General features: G+C 39.8%; 1 protein-coding gene across 5 annotated transcripts in view; it reads left to right on the top strand.

The window, feature by feature from the left end:
• The window catches only part of LOC139462272 (myosin light chain kinase, smooth muscle-like), a 102,640-nt gene extending 81,184 nt beyond the window's left edge, over positions 1-21,456 (top strand). For 4 of the 5 annotated variants that reach the window (XM_071243870.1, XM_071243869.1, XM_071243867.1 and 1 more), the window contains 9 exons: positions 9,912-9,976; positions 11,858-11,948; positions 13,970-14,173; positions 14,826-14,967; positions 17,715-17,914; positions 18,274-18,426; positions 19,534-19,579; positions 20,108-20,264; positions 20,648-21,456. In XM_071243870.1, coding sequence (XP_071099971.1) covers positions 9,912-9,976; positions 11,858-11,948; positions 13,970-14,173; positions 14,826-14,967; positions 17,715-17,914; positions 18,274-18,426; positions 19,534-19,579; positions 20,108-20,248 — 1,042 coding nt within the window. In that variant the 3' untranslated portion in view covers positions 20,249-20,264; positions 20,648-21,456. Of the gene's footprint in view, positions 1-2,349; positions 2,549-9,911; positions 9,977-11,857; positions 11,949-13,969; positions 14,174-14,825; positions 14,968-17,714; positions 17,915-18,273; positions 18,427-19,533; positions 19,580-20,107; positions 20,265-20,647 lie in introns of those variants that run through there. The other variant, XM_071243865.1, reaches the window with a different exon arrangement.
• The last annotated feature ends 4,745 nt before the right edge of the window (positions 21,457-26,201 follow it).

Genomic DNA, 26,201 nt, shown 5'->3' with positions numbered 1-26,201 from the left:
ATACTGTATATAATACAGTGATGTAGCCCTTTTACGTAGGTCGATATGGGACAGGGCGGTGGTGTTTAGAAAATCGAATAGTTTCTTTCACACAACCAACTTCTATATTGACACAAGACACGGATGAGTCACTGTCCGCATACCTGTATTGTAAGAAAACTCAGGTGGGGTGGTTTAATTGATCTTACCTGCAAGCAGTAGAAAATATCGCGCGCAATTCTATAACATCCTTAAGTATGCAGAAAATAGATTTTCTCCTCTATGAAACACTTTGTACATGTCGTAAGGAGGCGTTCGTAGTAGCCGATGTAGGACGGAGTGGGCGGAGAACGCAGTTGCCTCGACGCCGCTTCAAAATGTAGATATAATGACATAACATAATCATAGACGTACATTTCACATGTGTGAGAATGTTGAGTGGGGACGGGAAAATGAGTTTCTATGATTGGAATCGTGTGCTGTTAATGGGATTCATTTGCACAGGTGCACGGTTTACAGTAAAAATACATTAATGTCTTTTCTAAAAAAAACCAGGTTTTTAACGAACGTTTTTTGTTGTTGTAGACATGTAGAAGACAATTCCAAATTTAACGCATCATTGACCAAAATGGTGTTCGATGCAATTCCCTATTTTGACTTGTACCATATGTTCTCGTGGTTTTTTCATGTGAACAATTTACTGGCCTTTGCATGTGTTTGTCTCCGGTGGGAATCGTACAATGGACTCTGCTTTCAGCACACATTTCTTATGAATATGGAAAGAGTTTTGTCGCTTAGATTTACAGTGGGAATTAATTAATGTCTTTTTCTCCAACACGAACATGCGTTTTAACTAACTTTTTTCTTATTGTTGAATATTACATATTTATTATTAAGTATGATATGCACTTATTTGATATGAATCGGTATTTGGGGGATTATTATGAGTAGATTAAAGTAAAAGACAAGAGAGTATTTATGATATGGTTATTTAAGATAATGAATTATCGTTTTTGCAGTGTTTAATCCTTAAAACATAGTTGTTGACATCATAAAAAGGCTTTATTTTTTTTAATCATATTGATACTATAATATGAAGCCATGTTACATACATGATTGAATTTTTATTTGGGCTGATGAAATAACAGCTTGCGGTTGGCCAATATATTTCTGTTTTCGTTTAAATGTACCCCATGTCGTAATTCTTACTGATATCACATGAAATTAACAATGATGTCTCGTGCTGTTTGATTTACACGCTGCGTGGCCCAGTACCATGACGCCCCGTCAACGCCAGTTGTCAATTTCATACCTGCTGAAATACACACCAGCAGGTTTCAATGTTAATGCTCCCTTTATAACGTTAGATTCATTCCCACGACATATATATGACATTAACAATCGCGTACATAACAGCACACCATGGGTCTGTCTGTCTCTACTTGCCCTGAATCTGACATACATTTGAGCCAAATTTGTTCATTCTTACCTTCAATTACCTGCCTCAGAGAGTAGGTAATTGTCAATTTCAGCTTTGAATAGATACGTGTTTGACATATTTTATCGCCACGTCCACACTACGACGCGTTCTTTAAATTCCCGACCCGCCTGTGAAATATGTGTCGGGTATTTGAACATTCAATAAATCAGAATCAATCAGGTGGAGCACTTCCTGTTGATTGAAATCTCTGACCTAGTGGCTCATAGTGACGGCTATATCTGCAGTCAATACATTCCGGGTACGTTCGCTTTCCATATATGGAATATGTTTATCCTGAATACTGTATAAACTGTCCCCCATTCATACATGGGTTTATTATATTGGTGCCTGTTTTCCACGGAGATCTAGGATCATGTGCAACAAATTCAGCAATTACTGCACTCAACCTAAACAAACCCGATTCTCAAGCTTTAAAAAAATAATAGATAGGGGTATTTAACAGTATTATTATTGAAGATTATTCAATGAACTTTGAACAATTTAGACCCATTTTACTTTGATTTAGCATAATCGTTTTGGTTTAAAATGCATATATTTAAAATGCATATATAATCGTTTTGGTTTAAAATGCATATATTTATATTGAGCTAATGCCATTAGAGATAACACTGTTAAAGCTGTTAAAGCTGTTGTAATTAAGATCTGTTCAAGCTCAGCCCTACTTGAAATGTTAACATAGATCAACGAAAGATTACAAATAAATATCTCCAAGACTCACTGAACGACCAAACAAATAAGCCTCAACTTAAACCGACACGGCAATGTTATCTCGATGTTGATTGGCTGACGGTCATACGACTCGGCCAATCAGAATTCCTCACACACATTCCGCATAGCAGAGGCTTACGTCAGGCTGTTTTCACCACTGCACGTTGAGAAACTGTCATTTACACGAAGGCGCGGCACATAGAAACCACCAGATAGCAGGCGGCGAGAAAGGGATGTACAATAGCGAAACTCGTCAAACAGAGAGCAGAAAACAATGGGACATTACGCTCAGCCAGACGTTTGTGATAAAAATCTTGAAGCCGAAAATGACTTTACGGATATTTGTTTCTACAAGCTGAAGTAAGTGTTTTTTCTTATCGAATTACACACCTAAAATGAACATTTTGAAAAAAAAATCACAATATTTACTTTCGTAATGGTTTGGATGATGTTTGTTGATAATGACCTATTGGAAAAAGTTAAATTTTTTTATTAATATTTTTATCAGTTAAGTCTTATGGTTATCTTTATAATGATACAAGATGTATCAATTTTTAGCGATGCACAATCACGGATACGTAGTATTTATAATATCATTTTGTGATACAGGGTATGGTGAAAATCGTCATTAAGTACTTATGTATTACATGCAAAATTGAGTTAACATGATAAATATTGGTATAAAGGCATATCTAAAGTTCGTTGTACGTTTTTTTATTAAATTGTTGATAACGATCACTTAGAAGTTGACGGATGGCAAAGTAGACACAGTTTGTGGATAACAAGTTCTTTTTACTTGACAACGGTATAAGGATCTGTACCTAAACGTGGCCTTTACAGTAAATAAAGAAGTTGTTATCCATGTGTCTACTTTGGGTTCATTAAACACGGTTAACACTTAGTCTTGTACATGTATACACTGTGTGTTTATAACGATACTATATCACACTGGGGTCAGTTACAAATACTTGTACATGTCAATCATACCCATCACCGATCTGATGCAGTTTACCATTGGATGTACATTTCCCATCAAGTCATCTACAAATCTGCGTTCACATCACGTTCTGTCACTCACCTTTAAAGGTCAAATGAAGGCAAAGCACTAAGCTTTACGCCTTTTCGACAGATTACGACAGGAATTTGAGAATCTGTGTCTGAATTTAACCCCTTCATTAGCATAGACAGTTAAACATAAAAGGCCGTTTAGTCAGTGTAAGTGCAACATCAAACCGCTGATGAGGATGCTGCAAAGTTTGTACTAAGTATATATAACATGAACGTTTAAGCATATATTATTATTGAAATACATAATTAAAATGTATGTCATTTTGAACAGTTTAAATTTTATTGCAAATTGTCACAAAACGCCACACAAAACGATCGTAGTCGTCGAGTTTCGTTAGTCGACGATGACGCGTAGTATTTACGGCTCTCGCAGCTAAGATCATTTGAGGTTGGGCCAGTTTGTAAATGTTACGATGTGTTTTGCAATACGACAGCAATTGACGTCGTAATTAGCGACAGATCACTCATATCGAACACGGTAGTGGATCCTACAGAAACTCGTTAATTATGGTATTTATACCACGGCTGTATCACTCCCTGTATAATGGCCAGCTATTACATGGGAGGAATGTTACACGTATTATAAAGAGGATGTGCGATGAGTCATACATTATCATATCCATTATGAGGCTTACTTCAAATGGGATAAGAAAGAAATGTACAACAGTATTTGTATGCACGATGCGCAGCCCGTCGAACGTACTCATGTATGTAGCAAAGGTGTTATCCGTCTGGTCGAATGGTGAAAAGAACATATTGCGATTACGTACTTCAGCGACCACGGATATGCGTTGATGTGCTCGCAGAGCTTTCTATAAGGGTATATCAACTTCGGACGTTGAAAGGAATACCTTCGTAAACACGCTTCAACAGACAGCGGTGTTATGCTGTCAATCCTTAACAGTTTATCTTAAAAATGTATTCTTACATGGGTCGGCTAGCAGTCAACAACAGTCCGTTCCCATAAGCATCACGGCCTGTTGCGGTAATAAAGAGGCTTTATGCTACGCTGCCTCAATGGTTTCTATTATAGTCGAAGTGTTCTTGATCTGTGCATTCAATGGAATGGGTAATACACCAAACAGATCTGTGACTATACCCGTCTCATTCGGTAAATCATTTGTGTTGAATTCATAAGGCAATGCATTTTCAAAGTGGAATATATTTGTTAGCGTCTTGAAAATGAAATAGACCGTTTCTTGTGGTAGGTTCTGTGCATGTGCGGGTGTGCAGATAATACCCAAGCAACGAAGTAACTTGGCCGAGTACGCAGTTAACTTTTAAAATATAAGTTGTCTGAAAAAAAGTGGGAAGGGGTCGCAAGCCGGTTTCAGTGTCTGACTTTAACCTCCCAACATAAAACCACAAAACATATTTGAAAACACCCAACATTATTTGCTTTCGACTATTCGAAATATGCATTCTTATTAAAAGTGTGTCCCGCTCGCAGTCAGTGATCTCGATAATTTTAAGCAGATTATTCCTTAATCCCGTCATAAAATGTAAAATGGCGTGGAATGGATGTTAAATGAGCCGTATACACGAATCTAGGTAGTCGACACGGTCCTTTGTTGTTCAATACCTAGCTGTAGACACACGTACCTCGTCAACCCAGGTTGTGTTCTCATGGATTGAACTGATCCTGTGGAAAAAACATGCAAATTCCATCGACTTTACTCAATGCACCAGCGAAGACAGTAAAATATTCATGCTTCAATATCGATTTAGCTCGTGTTTCATGTTTCTAAAACACGTGGAACGAGTTAAAGTTTCACAGAATCACTTTAGCTCAAACCGAACTCACTGAAGCGTATCTAAAGAATGAATACTTGGATTAACCCAAAACCAATCAAATCGATCACCCCATCCATCAACATTGAATAAACTGTTTGATATCAAACAATCTAAAAGTCTTTATATGAAGATGACGTGAAACATGCGTTACATTAATTTGACGTATCAAACGTAAAAAAGAGTTGGTTAGTCATAATGCGATCTAAGCCACAAGGGGTTAACTCCTAATTAATTGTGTCTGTACGTTGATGAACAAGTCACGTCATGTTACGGTTATATTGATCAGGTACGGAAATGTATAAGTACCTTAGTGTGCGCTGAACTTCTGTTTGTGCTTATAGAGAAGCAGTCAGCACGTCTCCGTGTAAGCCACATACTATATAAGGCACAGTTGTATACTGGCGTATAGGTGAATACACCGTGGGCCCGTCAACAGGGCAATGGATGATTTACCAGAAACTTTAAGGTATAGCTGTGTACTTTGTATTTTGTATATGGTTCATACGGGTATCCTTACTTTATGATATCCATGTTGTTTATGTATCATAATATATGTATTCATATTGTCAGAGGATTGGACATGACCCCTTCTCTGTTTGTCCGAGGCAAGTGAAAATCTGTTAGGGTCAGTAGTTAACGTTCCATAACTTCGATGAAAAAAGATGGGGTCTAGTTTTAGTTAACTCGCTGTTATTCCTCATATCAATATTCTTAATAAGTAATACTTTTGTTTCTTACAAATATCAGTTGTTAGCTATGTCGTTCTTATATATATATATAGCGGCAGTGGGGTATCCGAAGGCCCGAGTTCGATTCCCCACATGGGTACAATGGGAAAAGCCCATTTCTTGTGTTTGCTGGAATATCGTTAAAAGCGGCGTAAAACCATACTCACTCACTCGCTCTTATATATATTTACTAAAAAATATCTGAAGAGCTATTATTGAAACGGATTTGTATATTTCTGATATATCTAAATCCACAAAGATAGATCTATCTATAAACATAGTCGGATATATAGATTCAAATAATACAACAAAGATATTTATATCCCTTTGTAATTAGTTTATTAATGGTATTTTTCAGAATATATAACTCCAACAGAGAAAATAATGTTGAACGTTAAGACCAACCTTAAAAAAAGCGGGTTATTTGAATATTTTGTTTCGATCTGCAGAATTTACGAATAGGAAAGAAAACCAAACGTATGTCTCACCGTTTCCATTAAAGCTGTATGACCAAGGTCAACAGAGGTCCTCATTGGACTGCGAGAGTAAGAAAGACAAGGACATGATTACGTCACCTCATTATATTGAGTGTGTGTGTGTGTCATCAACACCCCTCAACACACTCCGACGTTTTAATTTTTTTTTTTGATATTTACATGTAAACCTTGATTTTTATGTGTTACTTCTACAACGTAGAAGACGCCCGAGACGCTGTCCTAAAGAAATAATAACTGAATGTTAGGTTTCAAATATATCCCTGTCTCCATGGACGCATTTGATTACTCTGTTAAATTAGTTAACGAAGAAAAGGCCATTATCATCGCCTCAGTGGTTTTGTATTCATGTCTGCACTCCATGCTCAGACTGTTAATCCGAAGTATGAAACACCTCACCGTGTTACTGTGTAGCTCTGACAACCAGGACGTCAGTTTATATTGACATAGCAAACCGATGTTCTATGTCAGCGTTGATTCAGCGTGTGTCATACCTGTTGTACATTTCACCTTGATTACAGGTAAACAGACAAGAGTCCCCCAAATTCAAACACTGAACGCGGAGGACGGTTGAAGCTCGGTTGAATCTTTAATGAGAGTGTTTGAGACTGGCAAAAACGTCGTTTGATAGTTCTCGTAGGGATTAGTTGATGTTTCTTTTCTTTTTTGTTCCCCGAAACAAAAGATTAAATCAATTGTTGAAAGAGGTTCGGTCTCTTGACCTCAACGCGATGTTCCTTTATAAGTTATTGCTGCAATGACACTTATAATGATGACAATACGTGGTAATTAATGTTTGTCATGGTAATTATGACGATGCTTACCAAAAGAATTATCATGATAATTTTAATGTTCATGGTATTAATATTAACAATGATGGCCAAAATTATAACTACTTTAACAAATGTTTGATTATGATGAACATGATAATGATGATAATCTTGATCTTAAAAGATGATGAAACGAACATAAACCCTCCTCAGTGTCTTTAATTAACCACACCGAGATAATTAACAGAATTCCTTCGAGTCCATTGGTTGAAAACATTGAAGCTATACCAGACGCGTCCCTTCCCCTATACCCCCCTCCTCACCCCTCTGTTCACCCCATCCCCTATAACCCCATCCCTCACCCCCCTGTTCACCCCACTTCCCCTATAACCCCCATCCTCACCCCTCTGTTCACCCCACTTCCCCTATAACCCCCATCCTCACCCCTCTGTTCACCCCTTCCCCTATAACCCCCATCCCTCACCCCCCTGTTCACCCCACTTCCCCTATAACCCCCATCCTCACCCCTCTGTTCACCCCACTTCCCCTATAACCCCCATCCTCACCCCTCTGTTCACCCCTTCCCCTATAACCCCCACCTTCACCCCTTGGTTCACCCCTTCCCCTATAACCCCCACCTTCACCCCTCTGCTCACCCCCTTCCCCTATAACCCCCATCCTCACCCCTCTGTTCACCCCACTTCCCCTATAACCCTCACCCTCACACCTCTGTTCACCCCTTCCCCTATAACCCCCATCCTCACCCCTCTGCTCACCCCCTTCCCCTATAACCCCCATCCCCACACCTCTGTTCACCCCACTTCCCCTATAGCCCCCTTCCCTTCAAACCAACAGTCTTGATAAGTAAAACATGTGGTTTATCTATCAAGGTCCGCGAAGAACCAACGGACGGGAGCAACAGGCAGCCTCGCATGTCAGCTTATCTGGAATGCCGTCATCAAGGAATTCCAAACTTTTGGTCCTGTTTCGACCCCTCTTGCTATCCAAATCGTCCGTCACCAGAATGAAAATATATATGAAGCTTTCAAATAAACGAAACATCCACAATAAATAAATATCAGCATTCTTTACGTATTTTATATACGCCTTTCGACCTCTGATCACTCGTGGTCAAATGTTTGCTATACTAATATTTTCTTTCATAACACGCCATGGTGAAAGACATAGCAAATTGATTTCAATTAGGTGAAAGCAGTCATGTTTGTTGTATTGCAGTGTAGATCTGTCTGTACTTGGCTAGACGCCCGTAGACCCGATGCGTGTCCTTATGTAACTTGATTAACGCATGACAAGAAGTGGTATATGTTTGTATTGACTTTTCCCATGCACATGATTTAGGGGCACTTTTTGTCCTCGCAGTTTCTAAAGTGGAGATGTGTGCACATGTTTCTTAACACCTTCACATGACTGGGTAAAGTTCATTATCGATTGGATAAACAGTTTGAGCACTTTGAGATGGCTCGAATCGTGCCCGAGGATTTACAATGGGATAAAAACTATCTTATTTTGTAAGAACCCACTCGGAATGAGCTTAGTCGGTAAGATCTATCATGCTATTCCACACAATTGAGCCCATAAACGTGATATACTATAAATGTGATTTTCTTCCACGATAGACGGGGTATTGACATCACTGTTTAAGAATCGTGAAAGAGTGTTACTCCGTTGGTATTTTTTCAAGAAAAAGTCTGTTTGATTATTCTACAATTGCACAAAATTGCACCGAAGGAGCTGTAGATGAAAATAAACGACCTTTGAAACTTGCCCTGTTGACAAAGGAAGTAAGGGTCAGTGTGTCCTAGTGCAGGGTCAGCGTTATTTAGAGACCGGACACAGGGTCCAGGATTAGGTCACGACGTGTTTGACCACCGAGGGATTTATGAATGACCGCCGAGGTTGAAACACTTAAAATACCCTTGTTTCGTTCCCACTACAAACCACAAAGCAAATTGTGAATGAGTCCGGCCGAGTCCCGGCGAACGGTTCTGGACTTCCGATCCTGGTACACTGCGTTTCATATGGAGACATCACTCGAGTGCAAATCTCGCGAAATCACGTCCACCTGTCACGGAGTTTACCGCCAGTACTTAACACACGGGCGATAATCTACCACACATCGAAGAGAAATTGGAATGTGGTTGGAAGCCTCTGATTAGCGACTGTGCACATTGGAGTCACATACAGGACTTCAGGCACATGGCTGCGTTGTCAAAGGAGAGGATAGGCTAAGGTGTTACTGTATTCAAATGACATTTTTTCATGGCCTTTGCTTGGAATTAACAACTAGAGATTTAATTCATAGGAAACCGCAACCATCAGCTGATTTGGAATAAGGGTCTTGAAATTGAGTCTAAAATATTGCTGATGCAACGTCCATTATTTCAGACAGCAGTTACCAATATGACGTCATTAAAAGAATTTGACATGACGTCGACGATGTGTAGATGTTAAAAACATATATGCCAAATCTTAAATAGAGAAAAACGTTTACTTACTATTGGTTCATTTAGTTTTGATTACTGTCAGTTAAATCTAATTGTTTTAAAATTAATCACTGTTTAATTACTAATAATGGAGAACAAAACATCAATAACACTATAAGCACACAGATAAGTTTAATATATGTAAGTTATCAAAATATAGACAATAAAACTTAACTTTAAAATTTGAATACATTGCGAATTATGTGGAAAATCGGTATGTTATTTGATGCCTTATTCATTAATGCCTGTCCGAATTCAAATATTGTACCTGAAAACGGGCAGTGAATTGCATGAAATTGTTAAACTGAGTAAAACTATCACAATGGGAATGTTCATATGTATATGATGTTTTTTTCCAATTTCAGGTGCGCTATGGAGAACCGGGGAAGAGTGTCTAAAGTCCACGTGGATGAGAGTGAACCCACAGGAGGTATGTTAAGATAGAAATGGGTAAATGGTGATGCAAAAAGCAATATGATGAAATATAAAACGAATCAGATAGGCGTTTTTCTGCTTTTATTTCAAGAGGGACGGCCTCCGTGGTCGAGTGGTAGAACATCCACCCTTAGAGCGGAAGGTCCGGGGTTCGATCAAAAGACTTTAAAATATTGTAGTTGTTATTACCCTGCCTGGTGCTGGGTATTAAGGGGCTAAAATAAAGACAGGTAGGCTCTGAGTCAGTATACTGTGTCTGAGTGGGGTATACATGTTTAGCTTGCGGCATGGTATCTCAGTGGGCTAGCGCTATAAAATCGACACCAGTCCAGACTAGTACAAGCAGCCACACACATATACGTGCATACACGTCGCTATATAAGTGCAGTAATCTTGAACTCGACGTAAATCCCAATTTCACCTCACCTACATTTCAAGAACGCATATTTTCAAAGGCGAGAATCAAGTACGTAGTAGGCCAGTTAACTTTATCCAAACGGTGTCTGATCGGTTGGGGGTTGGGGGTATCTTCTCAGTCCACATAGGGCAGTCAGTGTGCACGTGCATACGCCATACACGTGTATATATCATGAACTGGGCTGTTTCTGTGACGTGCTCCTCGTTTGTCATGTCAATCAGTAAGATCTTTACATGCTAAACTTAAGGAGAAACAGTCAGAATTTATCCCGTTTGTTAATTGGTCTCGGCGCCACTGATCGACCTTCACAAATCTTCCAAATGTATACAATGAGTCGGAGAGGGCCATTATTTACTCTGCTTTCGCCCCACACTGTCAACCCCAGCCTATAATCGACCATCATTTGAAATTCCAAATAGCGAAACTCTGATGTTTGTGAGAATCTGCGAGAGTTGTGACGTCACAGCGCAAGATGTCTGCTTATATGGACAGGCTGCCATTATCTGATGTGATATGTGTGTTCTACGTCATCAGCGTTGTTGTTTATTCCCGAAACCAGATGGGTCAAGGCTTGTTTAAAGATCATTTGAGCTTTCTTAAGCCTTTGGTCAAATGTTGAGAGTGTAAACAGACAGTACTTGTTCTCGACAAGAACTAATTGTATTTCTCTCCCAACCAAATTCGACAGCAATGAAAGCCACGGATAATACCTGAGAAGAGCCGGTTGAATTGTTGTTAATTGTTGTTATTTATTGTTCAAATAGCCAAGCAAATACAAGAAAGTTGTGGTATTTACTAAGCTGCAACTGTCAAGATAAACGCTTGTAGCCATCGACCGTTCTTTCAGCTGACAATGACCATGAACTTTCAGTGGGATTTGCCAAACAAACAAGATCATCTTCAACGCAATATTTTTGATCATCTCATGAAATTAGATGAAGGGTTCTAATCAAAGTTAAACCCCCGTATTAGCATCGCAATCTCTCACGAAGTGGTTTAAGTTTTATCAGAGACCATATAATAGATTATATGGTCTCTGGTTTTATCATTAATAGAAGGACAAATAGTTTACTTTAAGACAATGCTGTTTGATTTCACTCGGCTGACCTCATGCCTAAGCACACATGGGCTGCGTCACATCGTTGATTCACAAACTTATAACACTTTGAAGCTTAGAATCCGACTTTGAAGCTTAAAACGTGACTTGGAATGTCGGCTTCGTATGCTTATGAACGTGGAAATGTGTTAATGAGAAGGTTTTGCAAACAAACAGCAGTAATGAATCAAGGGGATTTTTTTTTAATGAAGCAGACGGAAAGTCGCGATGCATCTCCCCTGATTAATCAAGTTGAAATCCTGACTTTTTGATAGCACGTGTTTCAATATCGCGGACATGAGTGCTGTTGGCTGCGTATGAATCTGGAATATGGACAAAAAATGCGTTTTTTTTCTTTTCAGGTGATGAATTTCCGTTTGAGGTGAAAGAAGTTCAGATCAGGAAAGACAAATGGGTTACTGATGAATTTCACATCGACATGCTGTTAGGAAAGTAAGTATAGCTTATATAACACCCTGCTAAATATCAACGAATATTACCCATTACATATCGGGCATGGGTAGAATAATCAGGTGTAGTATCTTTCCGATGTTTGCCCATCTGTATTTTTGTGATTTTCTCAGTGCCAAGTATTCAGTTGAAGTGATAGGACTTCACATTGCTTCATTGCTAAGAACAATACCGTATGACGTCATCCATTGTTCATGACGTCACACTTTGATTGAATTCCGTCATCTAAACAATAGACAGTGAATTTCCCCGTCGGATTCATATTTCATGCGTTTTTCTTTCACGTAATTACATTATGTGATACAAAGAAGAACCTACAAGTTACGAGGAAATACGGATTTTTAGCCCTCGCCTTTGAATGATGTTAGTCACTTATCCTGGGCAAACACCATTCGTTCACCCGTGAACATCCGCGTGTCGTAAGAGGCTCGTTGACTTGGTTGGTGCATGTCATCGTATCCCAATTGTTTTGATCGATGCTCATGATATCAATCACTCGGTTGTCTGGCCCAGATTCGATTTTTTACAGACCTCCGTCATATAGCTGGAATAGTGCTGAGTGCGGTGTTAAACAACAAACAAACAAACAAACCTTTCGTTCACTAGGGTCAAATAAACCGTACTTGGCTGTAGCACGTAGCGATTATCTAGGTATTGCTGTATGATGTAACATTCATTCTGTACGCGAAAGAAGGCTGACAAGAACATTAAATTGTGTACATTAAATAAACGTTTGTAGTTGCTATAACAACAGAGATATGGGTGTCTAATGGGACAAACGCTTTTTACCATTCGGGAGTTATATGTTTTCAGAAGATACTAATCGCGGATCATAATACCATGCTGTGTTTGAGGTTTTGACCTGCAATTTTCAATTTGAACAAGGCGACTTGCCAGACTGATTGTCTGGTCGAGATTTACCCATTGGAGTCGTGTTTTCCAGCGTCTTATTCATGCCGCTTGATTAAAACACACAGGGCATTCATCCTTGGCTTCTCATATCAGAAGACAGGTCAACGGTGAAGTTGAAAATTTCAGAATGTATGATAAGCAATCAGAATGGCTAGAAAAAGAAAACATGGCGCCAGGGGCTGTCCCGTCGAAACACTGAGATCATTCACCACATGGTCTTGTGACCGGAAGTGACGCGTATGCTGCCATCTTGTGTTGTGAACAAATGACTGGCGTGATAGTTATCAGATACATCTTTGGACCATGTGAAGGGCTCTTGGAGCCTTGGATCTTACTTTTTGACATCTGTAAACAAATTGGCGCTACTTTTAACTGCCAGCTGTTTAGATTGAGTTGAAAATAGTCGCCACTGAAAGATATCTTTGAAAGGAATGTGAATGTATGGATGTGAAGTGTAACTAATTTCGGCAATGTGAAAAGCTTCGGAAATGAATAGTGTATTTGAGGTACTATGAATAACCTTTGCCTCTGATCCCTCCTTGTGCTATTTCTGTGGAAGTAAACAATTAATGCGAACATGTAAGTCAAATGACGAATGAATAATTAAATAGTTTTTTAAAGAATTTACACAGTGTAAAAGATATGAATGAAGTCAAACAATCAATACATATCTCAACAGATAAGCTGATGCAAACAGTTTTTCTAAACTGAAACAATGGTGTCCTATATTCTTTCATTCGGACCCCAAAATATCCGAACATTATCTGAGGAGATTCAGAAGCAAGGGGGGCCATCGGGTAGCCTTGTGGTGAAAGCGCTCGCTCGTCACCCCGAAGACCCGGGTTCGATTCCCCACATGGGTACAATGTGTGAAGCCCATTTTTTGGTGTCCCCCGCCGTGATATTGCTGGAATATTGGTAGAAGCGGCGTAAAACCAAACTCACTCACAGGACATTCTCTGGTCTCCTTTCAATTATATATTATACGGATTTTATACATCTTAAATTTATTTCCGAGATTAAATGTTAGTCTGGGAAAAATATTATTTATTGTGACAAGGACTAATGGCGAAACTGTACATTTATTACAGGGGCAAGTTTGGCGAGGTGAAGAAATGCCGTGAGAAACGTTCAGGTCGAATGTTAGCCGCTAAGTTCATCGACATCACCTGTGCCTCCGACAGGAAGGACATCGCCAACGAGGTGGACATTATGAAGTCCCTACAACATCCCCGCCTACTCCAGCTGTATGCTGCGTTTGAGAACAAGACCTCCTTCTGTCTCGTTCTAGAACTGTAAGTATTGATGACAAAGACAACTCCATATAAATAAATTGCAAGTGATTCCTTGACATTTGATTGGCTAACCAATCAAAGTGCGTTACGTTTATATCGCCATAAACCTGTTTTTAAGCCACGCCCGTTGGCGGACTACTGTTTCCAATGGCGGATACTAGAATGGGTGTGGCTTGTGCTGCATTATCACGCCGTACAATGCCACTGATTTATATTGTTAACACTTTAGTGTGTCTTAATGTGTAAACAATCAGTGTGTTATTGTTGTCTATTCATTTATTTATTTATTTAATTATTATTATCATTATTATTATTATTATTGATATTATTATTATCATCAAGAATTGACTCCAATACGTGTTTTTGCATTTATGGTGGTATAAACATAATTCCGCTCCTCGTATTTACATGGTGTACATCCTAGTGTTTACGTTTAAAAATATTGAAATCAAATGATATTTTCACGACACTATTATTATATTATCACCTACATTCGGACGTTTACTTAATGGTCAACGTTTAAGATACGGATCGATTGGGGTTTCCACCACTTGAAGCTTATACGCCGTGATATAACTGAAATACTGTTCAAAGCGGCACTAACCTCACTCACTCACTCACTCATTCGCTCACATTATTTTTCTCCCCACAGCATCAACGGCGGCGAATTGTTTGAGCGCGTCATCAACGACGACTTCATCTTGACAGAGAAGGCCTGTGTCATGTTTCTCCGACAGATCTGCGAAGGGGTCGGCTTCATGCATTCAAAGAACATACTACATCTAGACATGAAGGTAAGGGCAATACTTGTTGTCAAGGCAACGCGATAATGCCAAGGAAAAGATATGAAAACTATCAAAGTTAAAATACGACCTGACTCCGCCATATCTTCCTCTACGGAAGATTTAGGACAGGTATTTATCTTAGAGCCTCGTTATGTGACACACTATATGTTTACGTTAGCGGAGATGAGCTATGACGTAATTTTCCCCTCTTTGGGTATCTTCTTATCGCAAGCAGGGACATATTTCTATCACCACTAACGCATGGGTGTAGTATGGCTGAGCAAAGCTTGGGGAAAGTATAATGTAAGCAAACATGATACAGTATTTGTTTTCTTAAGCCCTTATTACACCTATAAAACACAGACCAGACACAAGCAGGCCCGTTCAATATATCTTAAACAGAGATATATAAAACATATCCCTACCACGTCCTTGAAAAACAGTTTGAGCATTGTGATCAAACCCAGATATCCTAAAAAAACACAACAACATCGAACTCTCATCAACGACAATTTGACACAGGTAGGTGGTCAATTTAACCAAAGATCTTGTAACTTTAACAAAGGACTCAAAGAACATGCTAAATTTTATTTTTATATATTTTAATTCGATTTTTTAACCATTTCAAAGTTTAAGCATTTGCTTCTTGTTCTACGTAATAGTTGCGCTACTGTGTAGGACGTCCTGAAAAATATGTTGCTTCACCACGTTCAGTTTAACTCTGTGTGAGGCTATCACTTTAAACTGAGACTTGCCGCAATATATATATACGTTCACGAAACGCCATTATCACAAATGGAAATCTTTAGACCGGTGCGCGAGGTTTCCTGTGGGCCCGACGAGCATAATGTTAAACGTTTAGTATTTTCCCTGTCATAAATATCACCCTCACATGTTTAAACCTGTTATCAACGCTCGTCTACCTACAGGCACATACGCGTTGCTAGGCAATGACGTCATACGTGAACGGCGTTACTAGGGCTGTGCCTACGGGGTCATGACCTCCAAGGTTATTGTTTCTCGGTTATGATTGGCTGTTGATGAAGATGCGGGATCATACACCTGTTTTTAATGTTGATGTTGTGGAGGAGGATGCTGCCTACCAACATGACGCCCACCTCTGCAAGGCATTGACGTACATAGCAGCTGTTGTGCTCTGCATACACAATTTTTAATCGAAGCGTTATGATTAAAATTTACATGTTATACAGTAGAACACTTATTTAATAAATTTAATGTACGTTTTACGGCTTTTTACCTATAAAAACAATCATTCTTACGCATTGAACTGAAAGGGAGGTAACACGAAATAGCTGATAATCTTTTCAAAATTAGTATTAAATTATCAATAATTTTAACATGAATTTATTAAAGTTCAAACAGTATGATCTCGTTCAATATGCATATTTGCACCAAACCAAAAATCTTTTAATTTCTATCTTAATCAAATTTGAGGATCAAATAATTTCTATCAAAATATAAAATGACGATGAAATATCCTTTGTTGAAGTTATCAGGGATATAATATTTATACACAGGACATTTCAAAGCGTATGCTTGATATGGAATGCCGTATCAAAATTTGAGAAAATCTTGAAAATGATATTATGCGATTTGATCAAGTAAATAACTGTATACATAGTGTTTATCAATTATCAGTAGCTAAATAAAATCGACAAAAATATTTCCATAAGCATAAGAAATCATAAGATATGTCCAGAGTTGCCTGTTTCCAAGTTTGGTCCTTGGAGAGCACCATGTGAGTCGCTGGCTCCACATGTTGGAATCTAAATGTCAGACGGTCAGTAATTCGTGATTCTGTAGAACACATTACGATCGCGCGTGACTCCCCACCCCAGATGCAACGCGCGGCCCCATGCAGAATGCCCGTGGAATACCACGTCAATGCTACGAAAACATCGTCAGATGTATTCCACGAAGGATTGGATGTTTTTCATGAAGTATTGGCATTCTCCGCTCATCAGAACATCATTTCATAGTCATCGGGCTCCAGGCATAAATGTGAATATGTGATCGGGTGGTCCGAGTAAACATGCTTCGCATAACCTTCAGAATGCTGCAGACAACGATTTGTTTGTTGGAAGATCATCGCTGATTCATTGTAGTGCTCGGTGTATATGTTTTATGACAAGAAGGCTGCCCCATATCAAGGACGTCTCCCTTTGACATTTTGATAGCGTGGAGACTCTTTCGTAGAATTTGGCGTTATCGTTTGCACACTGGGTTTAATGTATGTTGTGATTCCTTTTTGAGATGTGTAAATAACCCGCGTACACCTTTGGCATTATCTATTGGGTCTATTGGCTCGGTTGTATAACGGCATTCTCATATGGTTTAACTGTTGCGTGAGTCTGTCGAGTTTCAAGACTAAAAGCTCTCAAATGATTAGAGAATGCGTTGAATTGTTTTGAATTTGTTGCAGGTTGAAACATTTTTTTAAGACGCACATCATACCGTTTTAAATATAGTGTAATTTTACAACCAGTAAGGTGACCGTGTGTAATTTGACTAATTGTTAGCCATCGTGACATGACCTCCGTTAATGTTCATACCATCAACGGCTCGATCCGGCCTCGATTACTTTTAGGATTCTATGAAATATCTGTTGTATCAGGACATTAGCGTCAAACAAAATCATATAATAGAGACCTTAAGAGTCATATCAGTAATACAGAATTATTTATCAAAGATATCACAAAAAGGCATCAGCCCTTACGAAGGTTTTTTTGTTTCAGCCCGAGAATATCCTTTGTCTGACGCGAGAGGGAAACAGAATCAAAATCATTGACTTTGGTCTGGCCCGGAAGTTCTGTCCCAAGGAAGATCTCCGGGTATTGTTTGGAACACCAGAGTTCGTCGCGCCGGAAGTTGTAAATTTCGACCCTATCAACTATGCAACAGATATGTGGAGCATTGGAGTCATATGTTATGTCTTGTAAGTATGCCAGTCGATCACCGGATTGTCTGGTTCAGCCTCAATTATTTACAGACCGCCGTCCAATAGCTGGAATATTGCTGAGTGCGTCGTTAAACAACAAACAAATAAACAAACAAACCTTTGTCCGTCGACCATGGATCGGTGCTCATGATGTCGACCACTAATTCGTTTTTCCCAGACTCGAGTATTTCCTGGTCTGCAACGCTGCTGGAATATTAACTACGGTGGAAACCAATGTATATTGGCTCTGTTATGTAACTTGGCAATCTGTGTGCGTGTCTTTTATACAGAGTGTGTGTAATTGCCACTTGATGTGATTCGAATGCATTGTTTTATCACATTTTTATTCATTTTAGGTTATCGGGGTTATCTCCCTTTATGGGCGACACCGAGGCCGAGACGCTAGTCAACGTCACCACCGCTCAATGGGACTTCAATGCTGAAGAGTTCGACAGTATATCCAAAGAGGCAAAAGACTTCATATCGAAACTTCTTATTAAAGATCGAAGGTAAAAACAATTAATAGCTGAAAATAAATATCAGTTATTGGTTATAATTTCCTTGAATTCGTAATGAATCTCCTTGTTAGGGTCAAGCTGATATTCTGAGGCAAATACATGAAGACATGGATGACTGTTTGTTATGGTACCCATTCTCATGCTCTCACCCACTGGTTTGTCTAACAAAGATGTCACATTGCTGACGACGACGCAAAACGACAGAATCAAAGTCAGGCGTGGGATAGGTCAGCCACGTTATAAATCCTCCATTCCCAATAATGTGTCTGCTATTTGTATGTATCCCGTACAATCTGATAACAGTGATTAATTGAGGAAGTTGCGGTTAAACAGGTCACCGTGGCTACAATCATATACCCTATGGATACCCCATCGGTCATTTGATAACACGATTAAAGTACAGAGATGGAAATCGACACAAGGCCGAAAGCCGTGTCAGTGTATCTAACGTTAAGTGTTTCCCGAGGGATATAGTAGGACTTCAGTTTAACTCTTGTGTTGTCACCTAGTTCATTTCTACCTTTATAGGGGGCACGGGTGGCCCAGTCGTCTAAAGCGCCGCGATTCGCTGTGCAGAGTTGCGTCCCTTGGGCACGCCACAAACATATGATTGTCGGTTCGAATCCCGGTTCGCCCCGATTATGTTTCTAGGTTTGTCAGCATCATACCCATGCTCGTGGGCTTCACCGAAGTGGTAAACGTCTGAGACCTGCATCACTTCTGGCTTTCCTCCCACATTAAGCTGACACGCCGTGATATAACTGTAATGCTGTTAAAAGCGGCGTTAAACCCAACTCACTCCCTCTACATCTGAAGGGTCTTAGGCACGGAATTCATTGTGCAGAGTGGGTTCGAATCCTTCATTCGTCCTGATTGTTGTTTCTCAGCACCATACCCGTGGGTTTCACCAAAGTAGTAAACCTCTATGGCCTTCATCATTTCGGCATCACTTCGGGCTTTCCTCCCACATGAGGCGGACACGCCGTGATATAACTGGAATACTGTTGTAAAACTGTGAATACTGAAGTAGTGTTCATGTTTATAACAAGGCTGAATACTTGTCATGTAACTATTTAATATGTTTCTTGTTTGCTTCAGAAAACGAATGTCGGCAGCAGAATGTCTTGAGCACCAGTGGCTAAGGGTAAGTGTTGTTACACATGACAAACTTCAGTTCATAAACACGTGGTGTTGCTGGACTTACCAAAGTTCACACAAAAAGTGGTGCTTGTTGTTACCCTGCCTAGCGCGCATTAACGTGACAGAACAATATTGTGTTTGTTTGTTTGTTGTTTGACGCCGCACTCAGCAATATGCCAGCTATATGACAGCGGTCTGTAAGTAATCCAGTCAGGACCAGACAATCCAGTGATTAATATCATGAGCATTAAGCTGACACGCCGTGATATAACTGGAATACTGTTAAAAGAGGCGTTAAACCAAACTCACTCACTCACTCACTCAAAGTGTGTCAATTTACATGGAACAATCTTCCTCGATTCATCCTCTGTTTTCCAGGCAACTAAATCTCTTTTCTGCCAGGATAATTACCAGGTATTATACCCTGGATGATAAACATATATTCAGTTCATCTCTACAATTATTATGACACTATGGACTTCATTATCGTTTTCAAAAATATGTTTTTTATGCGGGTTTTTTTCCTCCACAGAGATCGGTAAAGCGAGAAAGTCATATTCCGGAGAGATCTCTTTCGAAGAAGCGTTTGCGCAAGTTCGTGTACAGGCGGAAGTGGCAGAAGGCAATAAACGCCATGTTGGCTCTCAGGAGGATGGGCGTGACCCTTACGTAGTCACGTGTATCATTAGGTGAATAATCATTAATACTATTCATTGTTTCATTGTTTGTTGTTTAACGCCGCACTCAGCAATATTGCAGCTATATGACGGCGGTCTGTAGGTAATCGAGTATGGACAATCCAGTGATTGACATCATAAGTATCGATCCACACAATTGGGATACGATGACATGCATCAACCAAGTAATGCTAGGAATGAACGGTCGATGACTACCTTTAAGAGGCGAATTCAGGTTCTCTCTATGACGTAAAGAAGCACAAGATGGAGGAAATTATGTACATGTAAGCGATGAAGCGTTGTATCGGAGTGTTTGTAATTTAGTAAATTGGAAACAAGGTATTATAAAATGAAGTTTGTTCATCTTGTAAAGCACGTGACTCGTTTTTTTTCAGACTGACCTATCAGAACCTGCCACGCATATGCTCAAAGATGAGATCTGATTGGATAAGAGGTCCTTCCGATCTTTCCTCTGATGGTGATAAACAGTTAAGCCCCACCGACCTGGGGCGGTTCCAACCCAATATCATCATCAAGAGGGCAGCGTCAGTCTTGGACTCTGACATTTAGAACACTGGTGCTATTAAAGCGCAGAGCATATTGCCAGTTGCAGGAACTCTAACAGCAGACATCTTCATTGCGTGTCATTTGTGTGCCAACGAACAAGGATAATATTACATCAATGCCTCGTTACCATGGCAACTTGTGCATGCAATACCACCTGACTATATTGTGGACCAAATCGGTCAACTGTGGAAACAGTTATCGACAGCAGTTGTGATTATTTTAAAATTGTGTGCGGTACCTTTAAACAGTGTGATCCGTAGATCCTTGCACGCACATGACGTGACGTCACAGATAACGTGAATTGGTATCAACGATAGAGAGGCTTGGTGGAGAATGATGTGAAAGGTTTTTCGCGTGCAAAAAAATCACGCCCGGTCCAGACTGACAGCATGTCAATGTACATTTCATTGAGCCGTCTGTGAATAGGGATCCCATTGCAATACCTTCGTCATGTGTGTTGATCCGATTAGTGTCTGGAGTCTACCTATACCATCGATTTCGCCTTTTGTGAAGTAACATCACGTGATCTGACGTTTCGAATGGTTGTACATATTTCAATACCCTCTCCTTAGAACCCATTTCATTGCATCGTATGTATCTAGCTTGTGAGATGTTGTTATTTATTGAGTCGATTTCATCAATCAGGTAGTCATAGCGCTACTGTGGCGACGTATCTTGAAATCGACATGACGCACCTGTTATCTGGAGATTCTCAGAAACATGTCTATTTCATAGCCAAAAAACAAAAGTATCATTCCATAAGACCGAGCGTACACATTTTATATACCTTATAACATTTATGGGAGGGAATTATACAATGATCATCATAATATCATGAGAAATATAAGCGAGTTTTAAGTTTTGGCGATATGTATGACAAATGTTAAATTAAAAACGATTCGGCCATGTTCGATCACTGGTGTGTAGTCTATACGGGTTCATATTCAGCCATGTTTCCAGATGCGCATGCGCAGTAGCGTAGCCTTCCGTCCACACGACTACAGTTCGACCTTTCTCTTGTAAAAATACTGGTGCTAGCTTGTAGACTTATAAACAGACGAGTCCATTGTGATTAGGGAGGTACGATGTATATTTGCTATAAATGGGGCTATGAGGTTGCATCATTCATAAAGGAATAGCACCCTTTTTTCATGCAATAGAATTTCCCGAATCTCAAATGGTCGCGTTTGAAATATAATGCCTTAATTTTCAGACTTTCTCTTTTTGAGTCGTGACTGGAAATGCTTACGTCTTTTGTACAAAATTTTGAAATATCAATAAATGTATAAAAAAACATGTTTGTTTTGCTATTATATTCGTCATATGGAGTGCTGGGTGGCCCAGTCGTACTAAGGTGCCGCTATGTGCTCTGCAAGGTTGCGTCCCTTGGGCGTACGAGGAAACTGTGATCGTTGGTTCGAATCCACTATCCGCCCTGATCATGCTTCTGGGGTTTTCAGCGCAAACCTTTGTTTGTATGTTTCACCAAAATCGTAAACGTCAAAGCCTACACCCCTTCAGGCTTTGCTTCCACATCAAGCTGACACGCAGTGATATAACTGTACTAATTTCAAAGCTGCGCTAACCAAACTCACTCGCTCATTATTATAGTTTCAAAGAGAAGATCTGGGTTATTATCCCACACATGGTAGAGAAAAGCACGGGGAAATGAAGTTCTTTAAATATAAAAAGAAATATGTTTGTGATGTCACCCCGTCTTGGATTCTTGGACAAGACAAAGAATGGGGGAGCGCGACTTTTTCTTAAAAAATATAACCAAGCCTCTGTTTTACTGAAACATGAGATCTTCCTCACATTGTAGAAACAAATATTAATGTACCCTTTTCTTTCTGATAAGCGTTTCAACGAATACAAGTCGTTATTGTCTTTATTTAAAAACCCATGAAATTGAGCACCTGTTTATGTTGGAAAAAATATTTGAGCTCTTGAACATTAAAAATGAATGCTGGTCTCTTACCAAAATGCCGCAATGTATTTAAACATTGTTAACCACTGTTTACTCCATGGATTAAAAATGCAAACACACACACACACACACACACACACACACACACACACACACACACACACATATATGGCGTATATAATATACTTTTTCTACTAAAAGCCTAGGCTAATCTAGATCGAACTAGACCAAATATAATATCATTGATTCCAGCAGAAGAGGAAAGGTTCTTTTAAAAAGAAATACATTTATTTTAAAGTGTTAGTCTATATTTCACGTCGGTAGTTAAGATACCCGTGAAGATCCGGGTAGAATGGGTCTTCTGCAGGCCATGCGTGCTGTAAAAGGCGACTATGCTTGTCGAAAGAGGCGACTAACGGTATCGGGTGGTCAGGCTCGCTGACTTGGTTTGATGCATGCCATCGATCCCAATTGCGTGGATCGATGCTCATGATAATAATCACTGGGTTGTGTGGTCCAGACTCGATTATTTACAGACCGCCGTGATATAGCTGGAATATTGCTGAGTGCGGCGTTAAACAAACAAACAAACAAACGTTAGTGTAGATATAAGCAATACAATTCCACGCAAGACGGCCCCGAAGTGGCGGACCTCGCATCATCACTGTCGGTACAATCGATTGCGAGAGTTTGGACTCCCAAGTCGGCGGACTCTATTTGGGCCAATGTCTGAGACTACATCGACGTGGACGGGTTCAATGGCGCAAACACGTTCGAATCTGGAATACAGCTCTGGCAACGCGTTTGTATTTTCTTCAACGTCGTATGGGAAGACGGCGTGTCTACAGACGCTCAAATGAATATTTTTGCCCAAAATTGCGTCAAACATTGACCGATTTGATGGATGCAGTGTCGTGTTGTAGGGGGCTGCATACCCTCCGGACAGAGATCGAACCTTGTACACACGTACGGGGGAATTTAGCAGCTTTCGCTGCAGGAATGTCGTTTTACGACATTCCATTGTTCCCACGTTTGGTCGTCAGAAGGCAACGTTCCAGCAAAATAATGCCAGGCCACATACTATTCGTGCCACTGTATCTACAGATTGCAAAACAAAATAGTCCTTCCACGGCCTTCTACACCGTCAGATCTTGGCCCCATAGATCATTTGTGGGATGACCTCGATGGAAGGTCCGTCACCCCAGACACTACAGCAACTGTTACACGCATTGCAGACTTGCATGGGCTCTATTGAATATATTTGTTTCAGGGTCTGTGTGATCGCCTAGCATTAAATCAGTACTGTACCAGTACTACTGTCAGAATAGGCCCCAGGTACTATTGGGGGTCAAAGGTGAAATAGCGGTGAAAATTCATAAAAATGGATCAGGTATCACACCTACCCGTGAAGATCTGGGTTAGAATTGATCTTCAGCAACCGATTCTCGTCTTAAGTTCAGAGGCTAACTGGATGGGGTGATCAGGTGCGCTGACTTGGTTGATGCGCATTGTGTATACCGGTGGTCATGATGTCAATCACTGGATTGTCTGGTCCAGACTCGATAATTTACAGGCCGCCATCATATAGCTGGAACATTGCTGAGTGCGGCGTTAAACAAAACAACAACAACAAAACAACTTCACTAGATTATATACAGCCTTTTATGCCAGAAGTATACTGTATTCAATATACAGTGGGTTCATACTGTTTACCTCCCTATTTAACGTAATCCTTCGTCCATATACAGTCAACTGCGGATTTTCTTATTAATGTTAAACACCACTTTGGGCAGTTTACAGTGGTGTAAATGTGTGGCAGCTTAATTTGAGGGAGAAGCCTAAAGTAACACGGTTCAGCGAGTTTTACCACTTTGGTTGGTTTGGTTTGGTTTGTTGTTTTACGCCGCACTCAGCAATATTCCAGCTATATGACTGCGGTTTGTAAATAATCGAGTCTTGATCGCTGGCCTGCATCAACCAAGTCAGCGAGCCTGACCACCCGATCCCGTTTATCGCCTCTTACGACAAGCATAGTCGCATTTTACGGCAAGCATGGGTTGCTGAAGACTTTTCCTCTTTGGTGAAACCCGTGTTTTGAGCTGACCAACCAAAGATCAGATCAAGATTGTTGGGTGTGTCCTTCTCTAGACATCCCTGCACATCGAAAGGCGTGGCCGCAGACGTCTGGGCCACTGAACCCCCAAAGGACCCTCACAACGAGTTGGTAACTTCCGACATTCGCTGTTAACATCAAATCCAGTTTTAATTATTCTTTTCAGAGTTAACAGGTTGACAGTTGGACGAGGAGACATTTTTATTTATCAATGAATAACAGTCGAACCTCGTTATCTCGAACTCCGTTATCTCGAATGTGCCGATATCTCGAACCTATTTACCGGTCCCGACCGTCTTTCTCTGTAAATACATAATCAATGTGCCTGCTTATCTCGAATTCGAGATAAAAAATACATAAAGCTGTCTCGAACCTTGGACTCTGTCCCATCTCGAAGGTGACATTTTCTACATTAACAGTTTTAAAAGAACAAGTATGTATAGTACCTGTCCTCACACATCTAACATCACAGTACTTACTTACTTATATTGGAGATTTAACGTGCGCTTTCCGACTGCAAGCATATGTCGCACACGGGCCCGGCCAGGCCATTTAATGTGATTCCGAAAAGGGGAAAAGTGTTTTGGGGAACCAGGAGGGGGGCTTTAGGGGTTGCTTATATAGTAATTTTGAAATTTTGAGATTTGGAATGAATACCAAGAGTGGGTGGAGGACGAACTATGGGAGCTGTGTGTGTTGGGTTGTTGTTAGATTAGGTAGTTTTGGTTTTAATATTTTAATTTATTTCTAATTTATTTTATGGATTTAGGATTGATTCTAGTGTAAGTGCGGTAAAAGAACAGTTCAATTTATACCTATTTCTTAACCAACATGCATTTATCTTTTAATCCAATAATAATTGTAATCTTAATTGGCAAATAAAACATCGTGAGTTGACATGAGTAAAAACATGTCACTTCCTGGTTACTTTAAAAAGTGCTAATCAAAGCTGGATTAACGAATTGAAAGCCGCGTGACTACCCAAGCTGTGAATTAACAAGCTTGAGGCGAGAGTGACACTTTGTTTTTCCGCCAAGCAAACATTTTCATTTCTGAAACATTAAATACTCGTTCAGAAAATACACACAACAGATCAACTTGAAAGATTGATAAAATGATTTAAAATCATGGAACTAAATCATTTGAGATATAAATTATATCATATTTTCGTAGCCATGTTTTTATTTCCTAGTTATCTGCCTTACGTCGAGGGTGTTTCTAATGACAAAGTCTATTCGTTTACTCACAGCCGAATATTCGTTGTAATCGAGGCGAAGCCATTTGGCCGATACACATTTCGTTTCTTTAGGTCGTTTTGATTTTTGAAAATGAGTAAATTTTT

The sequence above is a fragment of the Haliotis cracherodii genome, unplaced genomic scaffold, assembly GCF_022045235.1.
Source record: "Haliotis cracherodii isolate W230 unplaced genomic scaffold, xgHalCrac1.p SCAF_15, whole genome shotgun sequence".
NCBI classification, from domain to species: domain Eukaryota; kingdom Metazoa; phylum Mollusca; class Gastropoda; order Lepetellida; family Haliotidae; genus Haliotis; species Haliotis cracherodii.
The sequence above is the reverse complement of the archived record's forward strand: the minus strand, read 5'-3'. Positions and strand labels throughout refer to the sequence as shown.